The sequence below is a fragment of the Gigantopelta aegis genome, chromosome 4, assembly GCF_016097555.1.
Source record: "Gigantopelta aegis isolate Gae_Host chromosome 4, Gae_host_genome, whole genome shotgun sequence".
NCBI classification, from domain to species: Eukaryota; Metazoa; Mollusca; class Gastropoda; order Neomphalida; family Peltospiridae; genus Gigantopelta; species Gigantopelta aegis.
This window is the reverse complement of record NC_054702.1, coordinates 77,929,681-77,944,590: the sequence shown is the minus strand read 5'-3', so window position 1 is coordinate 77,944,590 and position 14,910 is coordinate 77,929,681. Positions and strand designations below refer to the sequence as shown.

At 41.3% G+C, this 14,910-nt stretch overlaps 1 protein-coding gene across 1 annotated transcript; it reads left to right on the top strand.

Annotated features, from left to right (window-relative positions):
- The first annotated feature begins 13,365 nt into the window (after positions 1 to 13,365).
- LOC121370007 (glycine-rich cell wall structural protein 1.0-like) lies at positions 13,366 to 14,292 on the top strand. Its single transcript, XM_041495098.1, has one exon. The coding sequence runs from the start codon at positions 13,366 to 13,368 to the stop codon at positions 14,290 to 14,292; it is 927 nt and encodes a 308-aa protein (XP_041351032.1).
- Positions 14,293 to 14,910: the final 618 nt, after the last annotated feature.

Below are 14,910 nucleotides of genomic sequence, written 5' to 3'. Positions count from 1 at the left end.
ATGTATGGGGTACCTGTAAAAAAAAGTACTCGAATTTTGTGCGAAACTAGGGTAGTCATAGACGCTACCCGTTATCTCAGAAACGAGCAGCTTGACCCCCATTTTTTTCTGATTCACTTTAAGTGTAAGGGGTGGTAGTATTTATATCCGTGGCGTTTATGTCGGTTGATACGTTGCAGGTAGGAGTTTTAGCCACATATGTTACTATTGTCGTCTATGGGATTTGATTTGGTAGTATACACCCTAGAGCCCGTTAGTTGGGACAGTTCGTGCTGCCGCAGCGCTCGCCTCTGGTGCTTTGATCGTAGCATCGAATTCCTTCCATGGACCTATTCTCTAATGGGTTTTCCCCGTCCCAGCCAGTTCCCCGCGACTTGTATATCAAAAGATGTGGTATGTGTTGTTCTGTCTGTGGGAAATAAAAGATCCCTTGCTGTTAATGGAAAAAATGAAGCGGCTTTCCCCTCTGAGTTACAACGATCAAATATCTGACGTCCAACAGCAGATGATTCAACTTGCTCTAGTGGTGTCTAAGCAAAACAAATTTAACTTATTCTTTTTTCGTTATTATATATAACTCAAAAGAATTTAAGGGTCAAAAATTTATAACCAAATAAGTTTCAGAGTGTATTAGATTGATGATGTAAACTACACCAAAAATTTAATTTATTGTTCCATATTTACAAAAAAACACAAATAAACGTCACTGTATACAAGAAAGTCACATGACATGCTGTCAAAGTTGAAGGTTGTCAAACATGGATTTTACACATTAGAACATTCGTTTAATAGTGTGTGAATCCACCCCTGGCGCGAATACACTCGACACCTCGTTGCCTCATGCTGTTGATCAGACGTCTGAAGAACTCTTGGGGAATGGCCTGCCACTCTGCCGTAAGAAGTTGACCCAGATCATGAAGGTTGGCCGGAGGGGCATGGTTATCCCGAACTCTCCTGCCTAATTCGTCCCAGGCGTAATCTATTGGGGCCAAGTCAGGCGAATATGATGGCCAATCCATCCTGGCGATACCTTGTTGTCTGAGAAAGTCCGTTACCACCCTGGCGCGGTGGGGTCTGGCATTGTCATCCTGCAGAACTGCCCCCCCCCCCCCCCCCCCCCCCCCCCCCCGCCGCCAATCTGCTGAAGGCCTGGGAGAACCAACGGCCGGATAATCTCATTCAGATAGCGGATTCCATTCAGATTGCCATCCACCACATAGAGGGGGGTCCTGTGGTGGATAGCGATGCCGCCCCACACCATGACGCTGCCACCACCGAACCGGTGACGTTGTCTAACGTTAACGTCAGCGAAGCGCTCCCCAGGACGTCTGTAGACACGAACCCGACCGTCGTTGACTGGAGACTAAACCTGGACTCATCAGTGAACATCACTCGACCCCACTGAACACGTTGCCACCGCAGATGAAGTGTGCACCAGTGACGTCTGGCCGTTCTGTGACGTGGTAGGAGTGGTGGTCGAACAGCCTGGCGACGGCAGCGTAGATTATTGGCTCTCAGACGATTGCGTATGGTTTGATCAGACACTCGAGTTCCAGTCGCAGTCCGCAGATTGTCACGTAATCGGCGTGCAGTGGTTGTGCGTTGACGTAGAGCCATATTGGTGATGTAGCGGTCCTCTCTATTTGTAGTGCTTCGGGGTCTTCCCGAACGTGGACGATTTCGAACAGAATTCGTTGCTTGGTACCGTTGCCACAGTCGGCCAACGACACTCTGACTGACACCAAGTATCAGAGCAACATTTCTTTGCGTATTGCCATCCTGAAGCCAAGCAATAGCCCTTCCTCGATCTTCGATAGTCAGTTGACGTCGTACCATTGTCGAATTTGGAGTGTGCACCGTACACGAACGCAAGCTCCAATTATACGGAAATTCAGCATTGGGAACATGGAATACACGTGCAAAGCGTGCAAATGAAGCGCTTTGTGAAAAAGCAAGTTATGGGCACTTAGCAGACCTTTCGCTTTCGCCCTAATTTACGTGCAAATGTAAGCATGTTTTCGCCATTAGAACTAGTCGACAGTGTCAATGACAGTGGATTTTAATTCATTTATGGGTTGCTTAGACCCACTTTCGTCAAAATGGAACAATACCATGCGTGACATTATGGTCTAGCTAATATAATTGACATTCAGAAAATAATGTCGAAAATATCGTCTGACCCTTAAATTCTTTTGAGTAGTATATATACAAAAATCATAATGAAATAACGCCCCTCAAAAGATTAAACACGTGATTACGAGGAACAAGATGTAATTCAAAGACAGGGTACTTCAACCCTGATAATTAAAAAATGGCAACGGTGTCACGAAATAGAATCGCCCCCGTAACATTTTCGCCCCTCGGCGAATCTATTCCGAAATAAAACCTCCCCCCTTGAAATAGAATCGCCCCGACCCACGAAATAGAATCACCCCCATAAAATATTCGCCCCTTACTCATTTTTAGTTATTCTGTCATTTAATGAACAATATTCAGGTAAATTATTGTTGAACATATTTATATCACTGTTATGTTTTATACACGTGAGCATGCCACACACGCGCACACACACATACATAGACACACACACGCACATATACATACATATACACATATGATACAGACCCTCGCAAAGATAAACACACGCACATACACACGCACACATCCAACTTCAGTTACTGGAATAATGTAGCCTATTAATTATGCATTTGAATTGTCAAATATTTGTAAGCAAATATAATGAAAGTTTATAGCTAGATACTTCTTCAAGAATTGTTTGTTTCCTTTCTGCAAACAGTAAACACCTGTCTTAATGTGGTGGTACTAAACATTTTATATCTGTTATAACGCTACTAAAATGATGTTCTTAGATGATATTTTACATATACGCCACTACATCAGTAGAATCACTTGTATAATGGATAATAAAGTGACCCCTATAATTATATAATTCAGTTTACAATAGAAGTCGTCACTACAAGCGAAACATATTATCTGAGTTTTATATATTTGACGGAGAGTATATGTTTATTGTGCGCAAGAATAATATATAGCACGAGACCGCGTAGCGGTCGAGTGGTATATATTCTTGCGCACAATAAACAAGTGCAATAAATAGGAACGAAAAAAACGTATGTGAAGTTCTGTATTTATTACATACCTTCTTTAGTTTATTTATTTATTTTAAAATTAATAAAATAATAAAATAATAATAAACATTCAAGGGAGCTAACTCTCAAACAATAATATGGGGGATTCCCCCAAAAATAGTTCAGGCTTTTATTGGACATATGTTCAATAAAAGATTTTTTAATTGCACGGATCGGAATGGTCTTTATTACTATACTAAGATTGAATGGATATGTAATAAATAAGGATATTTCTCTATTTTTTCGATGATTATTAAAGACAGCACATAATTTGTATGCGTATGGACTATGGTAGAAATAGATCATCGTCCTATATATAACACATTATATAGGGGGGGGGGCGAATATATTTGGAGGGGGGGCGAGAAATAAATCCGCCGGCCGGCGATTTTCTAGGGGGGGGGGGGCGAATATATTTCGCGACACCGGCAAAAATATGCCGAGGAATAATAAGCTCCACCTCATTTTTCACGGCAGGTTTGGAAGAGAGGATTTGAAATGTATTAGTATTTTAGACGCACACACACACACAAAATTTTATTAAGAAAAGTGACATAGAAAATCGAAAGGTCCACGGCAAAATACATGCTGCTGAAAATTGACAACACCGGTGTATTCTTCACAGCATTGTCGATTGCCGTAGTTAATTGCCAGGGTTCGTAAGATCATTCTGTAAGATTGCACTGGCGTAGGAAGCGGGAGGGGGGGGGGGGGGGTGAGGGACCCACTTTTCAGATATTTTGCTTTATATTTGCTTTTTTATAGTGTAAAAGTGTGTAAATATAAAAGTCCCCCCTCCCCCACCCCACCCCACCCCACCCCACACACACACTTTTTGGCATCTTCCTACGCCACTGGATTATTTATTCTTCAAAGAGCAATGCTTTACGACTGGTATACTAAAATCCATGCTATGTGTTATTTATTCTATTAGAAGATCACTTGCAGCTAATTGAAAAGAATAGCTAATGTGGCGGCAGTGGATTTAGTCCTTTGTGATTCAAGTACATTCACAATCGCGCCGGCCGAATTTCGCCTTTGCATTTTTTACATTTGATACTGAACCCGCCAGTATCTCCAAAATATCCCATATTCTATTTTTCTTTTAAATGTTGTATATAATCTGTTATAGAACTGTTAGCGATCTTTATGACATAATTGGAATTTCTTTATCTTTTTAGAAAAGAAAGGAATCTAGTTTTAAAATTATCGTCTTTCGCTGCATTCTTGAAATACCACTGTTTTTTATTATTATTCATACCAGCATATCGAGAGCCTGAAGTACATTTTAATCAAGTCTATTTTAACCGTCAGTATTATCTTGATTTGGAAACAATAAACTTCCCTCAAATTAATGTTTTTCATTCAGCGGTTGCTAGTATTGTTCTTTTATAAAACTGTATTGATTCAAATAGTGTAACAGATTCTTACAGATCGTTTAGCTTTCATCGCGTGAAACGTATCTAATTTGTTTTTTGTTGTTGTTTGTTTGGGGTTTTTTGTAGCGGTGATCGCAGTACGTCTGAAAACATATTCCATTCAATGACATTTTTCGCTTTAAAGAGTTTTCAGTTTGTGAATGATAGCTACATGCTTGCAGCGTATAAAATGTGTAGCCTCAAGTTCTGTTGACAAAATAATTAGTTTTAATCTCAAATCTGACTTTAGATTTAGTTGGTATGAGAGTTCTATTTGGGTTTTTCAACCCTGGGGCAGCAGCCGTACATTTTTATTAAAGTAGATGAGTTAATATAAATGAGACTAGAAGGGAAATATTTGCAGCGCCAAGGACTTTCATGAATAGTAATAACACCCCCCCCCCCCCCACACACACACACATACAAACCCACACAAAACAAAACACAAAAAACAAACCAACCAAAGAACACCAACAACAACAAACAAACAAGATATCTTTTATATGCACCATCCCACCGATAGGATAGCATATACCAAGGCCTTTGGTATACCAGTCGTGATCCATTGGCTGGGCTTAGAAATAGCCCAATGGGCCTACTGACAGGGATCGATATCAGACCGACCCCGCATAAAGCGAGCGCTTTACGACTGGGCTACATCCCGCTTCGTCCAACATTACCTGACTAGTGTTCTACACATTGGCTTAGAAAGTTATTTTGTTTTGTTGGGGTTTTAGGGTGGGATTTTTTGTTGTTGTTGTTTGTTGTTGTTATGGTTGTTTGGTTGTGGCTTTTTGGTGTGTATGTGGGGGAGGGGGGGGGGGGGTTGTTGTTTGTGACAGGTTTTCAGATGGTGTGCATCCCTGTATGGGTATAAAGTATCTTACAGGTATTCCGAATATGAGTAAAGCTGAAATTAGTCCGCATCATTTTATATAAAATACCCAGTTTGAATTAGATGGACTATTGCAGCATGGTTCTGATGTAGTTGGCGCGTTGCATCATAGACGAACAATGACGTGTACCCAATCTAAACCGATATTCTGCTGTCAGATGTAAACACATTGTGAGCAGTGGATGCCGGCCAAGTTCACCGTGCATGTTATAACGGGTGGTTCTTCTGTTAACACTAACTAGTTATTTATGGAACCCCATTTTCACGCTTTATGCTAGTGTCAGACTACCAACTGCCTGCAGAAAGTTGGCCAACGTTCTGCTGTCACGACTTCTACGACTATTCAGTCGCTAGTCTGAGCGCTCTTACAACTCAATTCTCGTCATATAACTCATTAGTTGTTAATCTGAGCGCACCCATCCAAGTCGGGAGTGTGGGAAATTACAACGGAACCGTCGAGTTGGTTCAACTTTCTGATTAGAATGAAGTACTGACGCATATATTTTAAGACCCCAAACTGGTTCCAGATCTAACAGCTATAAGTATATTTTGGATAAATTAATCAAAGCTGAAACTTTAAAAATGTGGCATATTGCTCCTAGTGTCAATATGTTTCATTCTGAAAACGACTTATACAATGCAAGTGGTCACTGTATTTACAAGGCGACACCGATGTCGCCTTAAAGCCGCACACTCTAGTTCCATCCAGCGAAAATAAATTATAATTTGGTTAATCTACAAACCTGTAACACACTTAGATCACGTTTTTATCAAATGGAGTGAAAAAGCAGGTTTTATATCGATAAAAACCATGGGAATCCCCATGTCCCAATTGCTTGAAATAATTTTGAAAGTTTGTATTCTGATGTCACCGGTAGATGTCGCTCGAAGCACAACAATGCCTACGTCACGACAAATTTCACAGACTTGGGGTGCGTTCTTTTCACCTCTCCTGGACATGTTCCAACTGTTCTGTCCTGGTTGTATCCCCTCTCCAGATATCGTAGGACTTAGCAAAATTATTGGTTTTAGGGGTTTGTAACATTTTGTATTGAGATACTTACTTGTCTGAACTTTATTGTTACTGAAAATGTTCACGAACTGTGAAGAAAAATCTGACAAATGAACAACAACAAATCGGATGTTGATTGCGCGAACCGTGCACGAGAAAACAAACCGAACCAAAATGATAACAGTCACGTGGTATACCAACGTCTGTGACATTGAAATGGAAATATCCCGTCTAAAAATAGATTAGACCTTGTCTGCTCAACGGTTTTTTCTCAGACGTGCGTCCGTTTTTCAGAAATACGAAAAATGCATTTTGTGGTATTACAAACACCAGGATTACCAGGATTACCAAAAAACACTTCAGGTGAATGGAAATGTATATTCTAAATAATAAACGGTAAGTAAAGTGCAATTTTATTTGTGAAAAAAATGGGTTTAATAGCGAAAAACAACGCCGTAACTAGGGTGTGTCCCTTTAAGATTAATATCAACGCAAAGTCAAGTTGATCAAAGCGAAGTTTTAGCCCACTGGCTTTACTAGTAGCACGCTTTTAAAGTATGTTACATGCTACAGTGAAACTCCTCTAAACCGGACACCCTCTGGACCAAGTAAAAAATCCGGTTTTAAGAGGTATCCGGTTTAGATAGGTTTCACTGTATTTTAAAATTAGCAGGTGCAGTAAAATAAATACTAGTATACTCCTATGTAACAAAATAACCAAACAATATTAATAGCAATGCTAGCATACACGAAAATATATCGTATAATTGGTGTATGCCATTGGGGATACTTCTATCGATTGTTATATATTGTTTCATGTTGCTTCTCGTTCTGCTTTGACTTACTGTAAGACGGAAGCGATCGATATTAATAAGTAGCAGGTATTTTATACACAATGTTCGGTATTTGTGAATGGCAGTTCGTGAGACCAGAGCGGTTTTATACTGTTATTAATCCGTGCTGTACGCTCACAACAACTATCATTTACGTGGGAGTATGAGAATTCTTGGGGCTCCCGAAAGCTGTACAGCCTTCAGCTACAACTATTAAATATTCGTGATTACTACAGGCTGGAAAAGATTGACAAAAATATTACCTTTCATTTTAATGACTTGCTTTATTAATTTTTGAAATTATAAATTATGTCTTCTTTTAGGTGCTGATTCAGGAGAGGGTGCTAGCAGTGCCCCTCCCCACCCCCCGTCCCCACCCCCATAATTTTGAAGTGCCTCCAACCAATCCACTGTAGAACATGTAATGTGGATATTTCACCCCGTTTTCCGAATATAATATAATAACGCCAACAGCAAGTCCGTGGTTTGGTTAGATGTTGTTATTTCAACTCCAATATGAATAGTTATTATACACACACTATTGGATATAATATTCTCTTAAGTATAAATGACCTAATTCTTTATTTGAGAAATATATCTCAGTACTTCAGAACAACTGGCACGTGTGTACTAACGTACACTCATTGGCGGTTATATTAAGAACATATTTCTCGAAAACAAAACAGTAGGTGTATGTGAACTAACGTCTACTCCTAGATGTTGTTCTATGGATTCTCATACGATTACATATATTTCCATAAAACAATAGGTGTGCACATTGGCACTCCCATATGTTCGCTTGATCCGTAACAAATATTAACAATGCAGCTAGGGGAAGTCATAGAAGTAGCAATAAACAACATTGTTTTCCTAGTTCACTGTGGCAAGGTCAGATTAAGAATTAACCATAACTGTGTCGCCTTGTGGTATCAGGTAATTATATCGAACCAGTGACGCTAATTCAACTGAATATTACATTCTGTAACTACTGTAATGTTAATATTAAAACAATTAAAACAAATGTTACTCTAACGGAGTCTACGTGATGATGGTTGCACTGTCGAATTGTTGGCAGTGTTTTTTTTTGGTTTTTAATTTATGTTTATGTTTTGTGAAGCACTGTGCACTGATGTCACTTATGTTACATTCAGACTACCAACTGTCACATAATTTACCGTACTCTCGACCAGCGACGGCTGCGTTCAGATTAACAACTAATCGGTCGTAGGAGTTGTATACGACGAGAATCGAGTTGTAAGAGCGCTCAGACTAGCAACTGGACCGTTGTAGAAATCGAGAGATCGGCGAGTTAACCAACTTCGTCGTGACAGTTGGTGATCTAGTACTAGCATTAGACGAGCGTTATTTAGGTTTGTTCGTGGTGTAACTCTCAATTGGTGTTGTTATGCTTTCTTATTCGCTCATTCATTCATTCTTTCATTGTAAAGTTTTTGTTTATCTTATCATCTATACACTTGTTTGACAGTGACAACATGATGTTCATATTGTTGTATACCGTCCTTTTATTGAGCGTGCACCTTTGTTAGACAGCCAAAAGGTGATTTATCTTCCAGGAGGAAATTTCGTATTCATTACGTTTCATTTTAAATTGTGTCAAATGATTGATAAGATAGGTTCAGAAAAAGTGAATCGTGGGAAGCGGGCAGTGGGATTCTTTTTTCATCACACAGTACAAGACAAACAGAAGAGAAACACGAACCCCAAATTGCATCCATTACGTTTCAACAGAATACAAAAAGTGCGGGTGCCTTTACTTATTGACAGAAACAGTACATAATACACACACACACACACATACACACACACACACACACACACACACACACACACAGACAAAGACACATACACAGACACACACACACACAGACACACACACACATATACACACACACAGACACACACACAGACACACACACACATACACACACAGCCACAAACACACACACACACACACAGGCAGACACACATACACGCAGAGACACACACACAAAGACACACACACATACACAGACACACACAAACACACACACAAAGACACACACACACATACATACACACACACACAGACACATACACACAGACACACACACACACACACACACACAGGGTATATAAGGACTAATTAGTGACTGTGAGAGAAGTCTGTGTTGGAGATTCGAGCCCAGTACCCACTAACCTTAAAGGCGTCTAATGCCGGTTCATGTTATACTTTAAAAACAGTAATACGAAGAAAATTCCTCATTGGTACGCACGAAGTTCTTTCAAGATCGCCACTTCAGAAAGTACAATTAAAATACAAGCTTTACAGAAAACTCTAAAGATTGTGAAAGCTCTGTTCGGGTACTTAACGATAATTACGCTTAATTTATTATTGATAGTCACGTAAAACTGCAAATATATCTCACAGCTTCCCCATGTCCATGAAAAGAAATCAATTTGCCATTTAGCTAACCAGTGACGGGGCTTCTGTTCGCGCGGAGTAAGCTCAACCGTGATATACCATACTGTATAGTTCAGCATCGATATTAAAAAAGGTATCTTCCTTCATTTCATTTCATTTCAACTTATATGTTCGTGCTTATATCCAATTAAGCAAGAATATAAGCATGAAAATAAGTTGAAAAGAAATAGAAATTGTAGTAACTCTCTCTGCATTTATAATGTGGATGTTTTTGGAGCCACCGTGTCTTGCAGTAGCCTTTATCCCGTCGTATGCGCGTGACTATAACATAGTGCTCACCTTTCGGTCTAGTAGGCTTACACCAACGTTGTACACTAAATTTGGGTTAGAATAAGTAGACCATGAGCGTATGGGACAGAGAGTCCGAGGGCGCACGCACGTATGCTTGCACACACGCATATATATACACAAACAAATATACACACTATGAAATTGTGTAATTTTACGGGCAAAATTAAAGTTGTAGGGCAAATCTTTCTAATACGTTTTATTCTTGGTGGGGTTTTTTTTTGGGGGGGGGGTTTGTGGGGGGTTTTTTTGGGGGGGTTGTTGTTGTTGTTTGTTTGTTTGTTGTTGTTTTGGGGGGGGTTATGGAAAGGGTGTTGGGATTTGTATGTGTTTGTGTTTTTTGTTTTATTTATTTTTTATTTTTTTTTGGGAGGGGGCTTTTGTGTTTTTTATAACGAAACTCCATGTGTGGAAATCTGGGCACACTCAAACTTTTAGGCAAATTCATTCCTTCCGTCTCACCAGTAAACTGAAAAGAAAAAAGAAAGAAAAGACATGGCATACGCCCGTCTGTACGTCTTTAAGGGTCCTTGTAATAAACCAGGGACTTCCGTGTCAATGGTGGCGGTGGCGGTGGTGGTGGTGGTGGTGGGGGGTAATATACATGAAGGTATAATATTTCTGTTATGCAGTGTTCATAAAAAAGGGACAAAAAAAGAACCCAAGTGAAACTTCAGATTTTTCTTTTCTAAATGAATATTCCAGTAAAAACATTCTTTAAATCTCACGTAACACACCGGTTTTTTTTCTTTCTTTTTTAAACAATATTTATTGATGTTTGTGTTAACGTTGGCGATTGACCAATAGGCGATATAATACCTATATTAAGATCTCACCCTACATTTGAAAATTACACATTTTACATGGCAGAGAAAATAATACAACTGATTTAAAATAACAAGTAGACAGATAAACAAGACGTGAATATTGTAGTTGGGGACATACAGACAGACAGACAGACAGAGAGACAGACAAACAAACACACAGAAAGAGAGAGAGACAGACAGACACAGAGAGAGACAGACAGACAGCCAGACACAAAGAGAGAGAGAGAGACAGACAGACAGACAGATATAGAGACAGACAGACAGACAGATAGACATATTTAGACAGAGAGAGAGAGAGCGAGAGAGAGAGAGAGAGAGAGAGAGAGAGAGAGAGACAGAGAGACAGACAGAAAATAGACAGACAGACAGACAGACAGACAAAGACAGACAAACAGACAGAGAGGGGGGGGGGTAGATAGATCAGAAATTGTCAAAGCGTCTGCTTCCAACTATAAACTGTTGAATCATTTTGATCATCTCAGCATTCTCTTGACCGTTTTTTGTAGATTAAATGTAAAAATAAACTTTTTAATGATGGTGACAGGTTTAGCATAAGCTAATCTTCCAACGTTAAACGTTTTATACTGCTTGGATGGGATGAATCACTGTTTTTATCATGTCAGAAAATGTTAACATTATTGGCAATAGGAATTGATTTGGTCTGAGAAGACCGGCCTCGGTGGCGTAGTGGTTAGGCCATCGGTCTACAGGCTGGTAGGTACTGGGTTCGGATCCAGATACCGACTCCAAACCCTGAGTGAGTGCTCCGCAAGGCTCAGTGGGTAGGTGTAAACCACTTGTACCGACCAGTAATCCATAACTGGTTCAACAAAGGCCATGGTTTGTGCTATCCTGCCTGTGGGAAGCGCAAATAACAGATACCTTGCTGCTAATCAGAAGAGTAGCCCATGTAGTGGTGACAGCGGGTTTCCTCTCAAAATCTGTGTGGTCCTTAACCATATGTCTGACGCCATGTAACCGTAAATAAAATGTGTTGAGTGCGTCGTTAAATAAAACATTTCTTACTTTGGTCTGAGAAGGACCATCACCTATTTGTTTACTTGATTCAATGGGAGATAACAGCGTAACACCAAAATGAAGAATGTGGAAAATAGTTATCTTTCCTTATTTATTTTTCTCATGAAATAACGTCATAATTTATATCTTTTTAAACTACAAGTTAACTTGCATTAAATTTTAACATTATAAACTTTGATAGAAAGAAAGAAAGAAAGTAATGTTTTATTTAACGACGCCACTCAACACATTTTATTTACGGTTACATGGCGTCAGACATATGGTTAAGGACCACGCAGATAATGAGAGACCCGCTGTCGCCACTTCATAGGCTACTTTTCGATTAGCAGCAAGGGATCTTTTATTACACTATCCCACAGACAAAGTAGAACATACCACGGCCTTTGATATACCAGTCGTGGTGCACTGGCTGGAACGAGAAATAGCCCAATGGGCCCACCAACGGGGATCGATCCCAGATCGACCGCGCATCGAGCGAACGCTTTACCACTGGGCTACGTCCCGCCCCCTAAACTTTGATAGATTCCATGAAAAAAAGAGAGAGAGAATAGAGGACAACTAATTACTACAGCAATGCCGTACCTGACCTGACACACATGGGAGGTGGGGGAAAGGGGTACAAAACTACTTTAATAGGAATGGCAAAATATCTAAGATCTTCTCCAGCTATTCACAAATGACATTTTTAAATCTAAAAAAAAACATGTTTATTATTGTTTGTTGGTTTGTGTGCGTGTGCATGTGTGTGCGTACATGCGCTCCTGGGGCCATGCAAATGCAATGAGTGTTCAACAAATGTATTATAAGTTAATCTAAGCATTAATAGCTCGACAAGTGTCGATGTGATTTGCATCCGAAAAATCTTCGACCGGATGATGGACTACGACTATTTAATTGCTATAGACGAAGGTATGGTGAAGATAGGATGGACGGACGGAGATATGTAGCCCTAGTACTCTGACTGTAAGAGAAATAGACGGACATTTGGACAGTAATATACGCTCTCATTACAGCGTATATAACTATCCAAATGTCCATCTAGCTCTCTTACAGTCAGAGTACTCGGGCTAGGAGGTATGGTGAAGGTAGGATGGACGGACGGAGGTATGGTGAAGGTAGGATGGACGGACGGAGGTATGGTGAAGGCAGGGTGAACGGACGGAGGTATGGTGGAGGTAGAGTGGACGGACGGAGGTATGGTGAAAGTAGGATGAACGAACGGAGGTATGGTGACGGTAGGATGGACGGACGGAGGTATGGTGAAGGTAGGATGGACGGACGGAGGTATGATGGGAGGTAGAGTGGACAACCGGAGGTATGGTGAAAGTAGGATGGACGGACGGAGGTATGGTGAAGGTAGGATGGACGGACTGAGGTATGGTGGAGGTATATAGTGGACGGACGGAGGTATGGTGAAAGTAGGATGGACGGACGGAGGTATGGTGACGGTAGATGGACGGACGGAGGTATGATGGAGGTAGAGTGGACGGACGAAGGTATGGTGATGGTAGGATGGACGGACGGAGGTATGATGGAGGTAGAGTGGACGGACGGAGGTATGGTGAAGGTAGGATGGACGGACGGAGGTATGATGGGAGGTAGAGTGGACGGACGGAGGTATGGTGACGGTAGGATGGACGGACGGAGGTATGGTGAAGGTAGGATGGACGGACGGAGGTATGGTGACGGTAGGATGGACGGACGGAGGTATGGTGAAGGTATGATGGACGGACGGAGGTATGGTGACGGTAGGATGGACGGACGGAGGTATGGTGAAGGTAGGATGGACGGACGGAGGTATGGTGGAGGTAGAGTGGACGGACGGAGGTATGGTGGAGGTAGAGTGGACGGACGGAGGTATGGTGAAGGTAGGATGGACGGACGGAGGTACGATGAAGGTAGGATGGACGGACGGAGGTACGATGAAGGTAGGATGGACGGACGGAGGTATGGTGGGGGTAGAGTGGACGGACGGAGGTATGGTGAAGGTAGGATGGACGGACGGAGGTATGATGAAGGTAGGATGGATGGACGGAGGAATGATGAAGGTAGGATGGACGGACGGAGGTATGGTGGAGGTAGGGTGAACGGACGGAGGTATGGTGATGGCATGGTGGACGGACGGAGGTATGGTGGAGGTAGAGTGGACGGACGGAGGTATGGTGAAGGTAGGGTGGACGGACGGAGGTATGGTGAAGGTAGGATGAACGGACGGAGGTATGGTGAAGGTAGGGTGGACGGACGGAGGTATGTTGATGGTAGGATGAACGGACGGAGGTATGGTGAAGGTAGAGTTGACGGACGGAGGTATACTGACGGTAGGGTGGACAGACGGACGGAGGTATGGTGAAAGTAGGGTGGATGGACGGAGGGCTGGAAGCAAATGTAGTACTGTAACTGAAATGGGTAGTGAAATAAGAGTCCATATTACAATATTATAATATTACTCAGATGTGACATTGATAGACAGACTGGTGGACATGCAGATTAAAACAATTATTACAGCAACAATAGCTCATACTGGTGGTCATGCAATGTGAAAAGGGCGGGATTTAGCTCAGTCAGTAGAGTGCTCGCCTGAGGTGCTTGGGTTACATGATCGAATCTCATTAATGGACCTATTTCGTTTTCCTCGTCCCAACCAATTCCCAATGACAGGTATATCAAAAGCAGTGGTATGTTATGTCCTGGCTATATCGAAAAGTTTCTAGTGGAAAAATTTAGTGGATTTCCTTTAAAGACTGCTCGTCTGAATTACCTAAATGTTTGACATCCAATAGCCGATGAACCCTAACTCTAACCCTAACCCTCAATGTGCTCTAGAGGTGTTTTGAAAGAAAACCAACTTTAGTTTTAGCTACCTACTACTAAGCCTACTATTAATTAAATTATAAGTACTACTATCACCACTACCACCACCACCATGGCACCACCTCCACCATCACCATCACCACCACCACCACCACCA

Bases quoted from the DNA above. Each gene is read 5' to 3' on its own strand.
- LOC121370007 (XM_041495098.1), top strand. From the start codon at position 13,366: ATGGACGGACGGAGGTATGGTGACGGTAGATGGACGGACGGAGGTATG.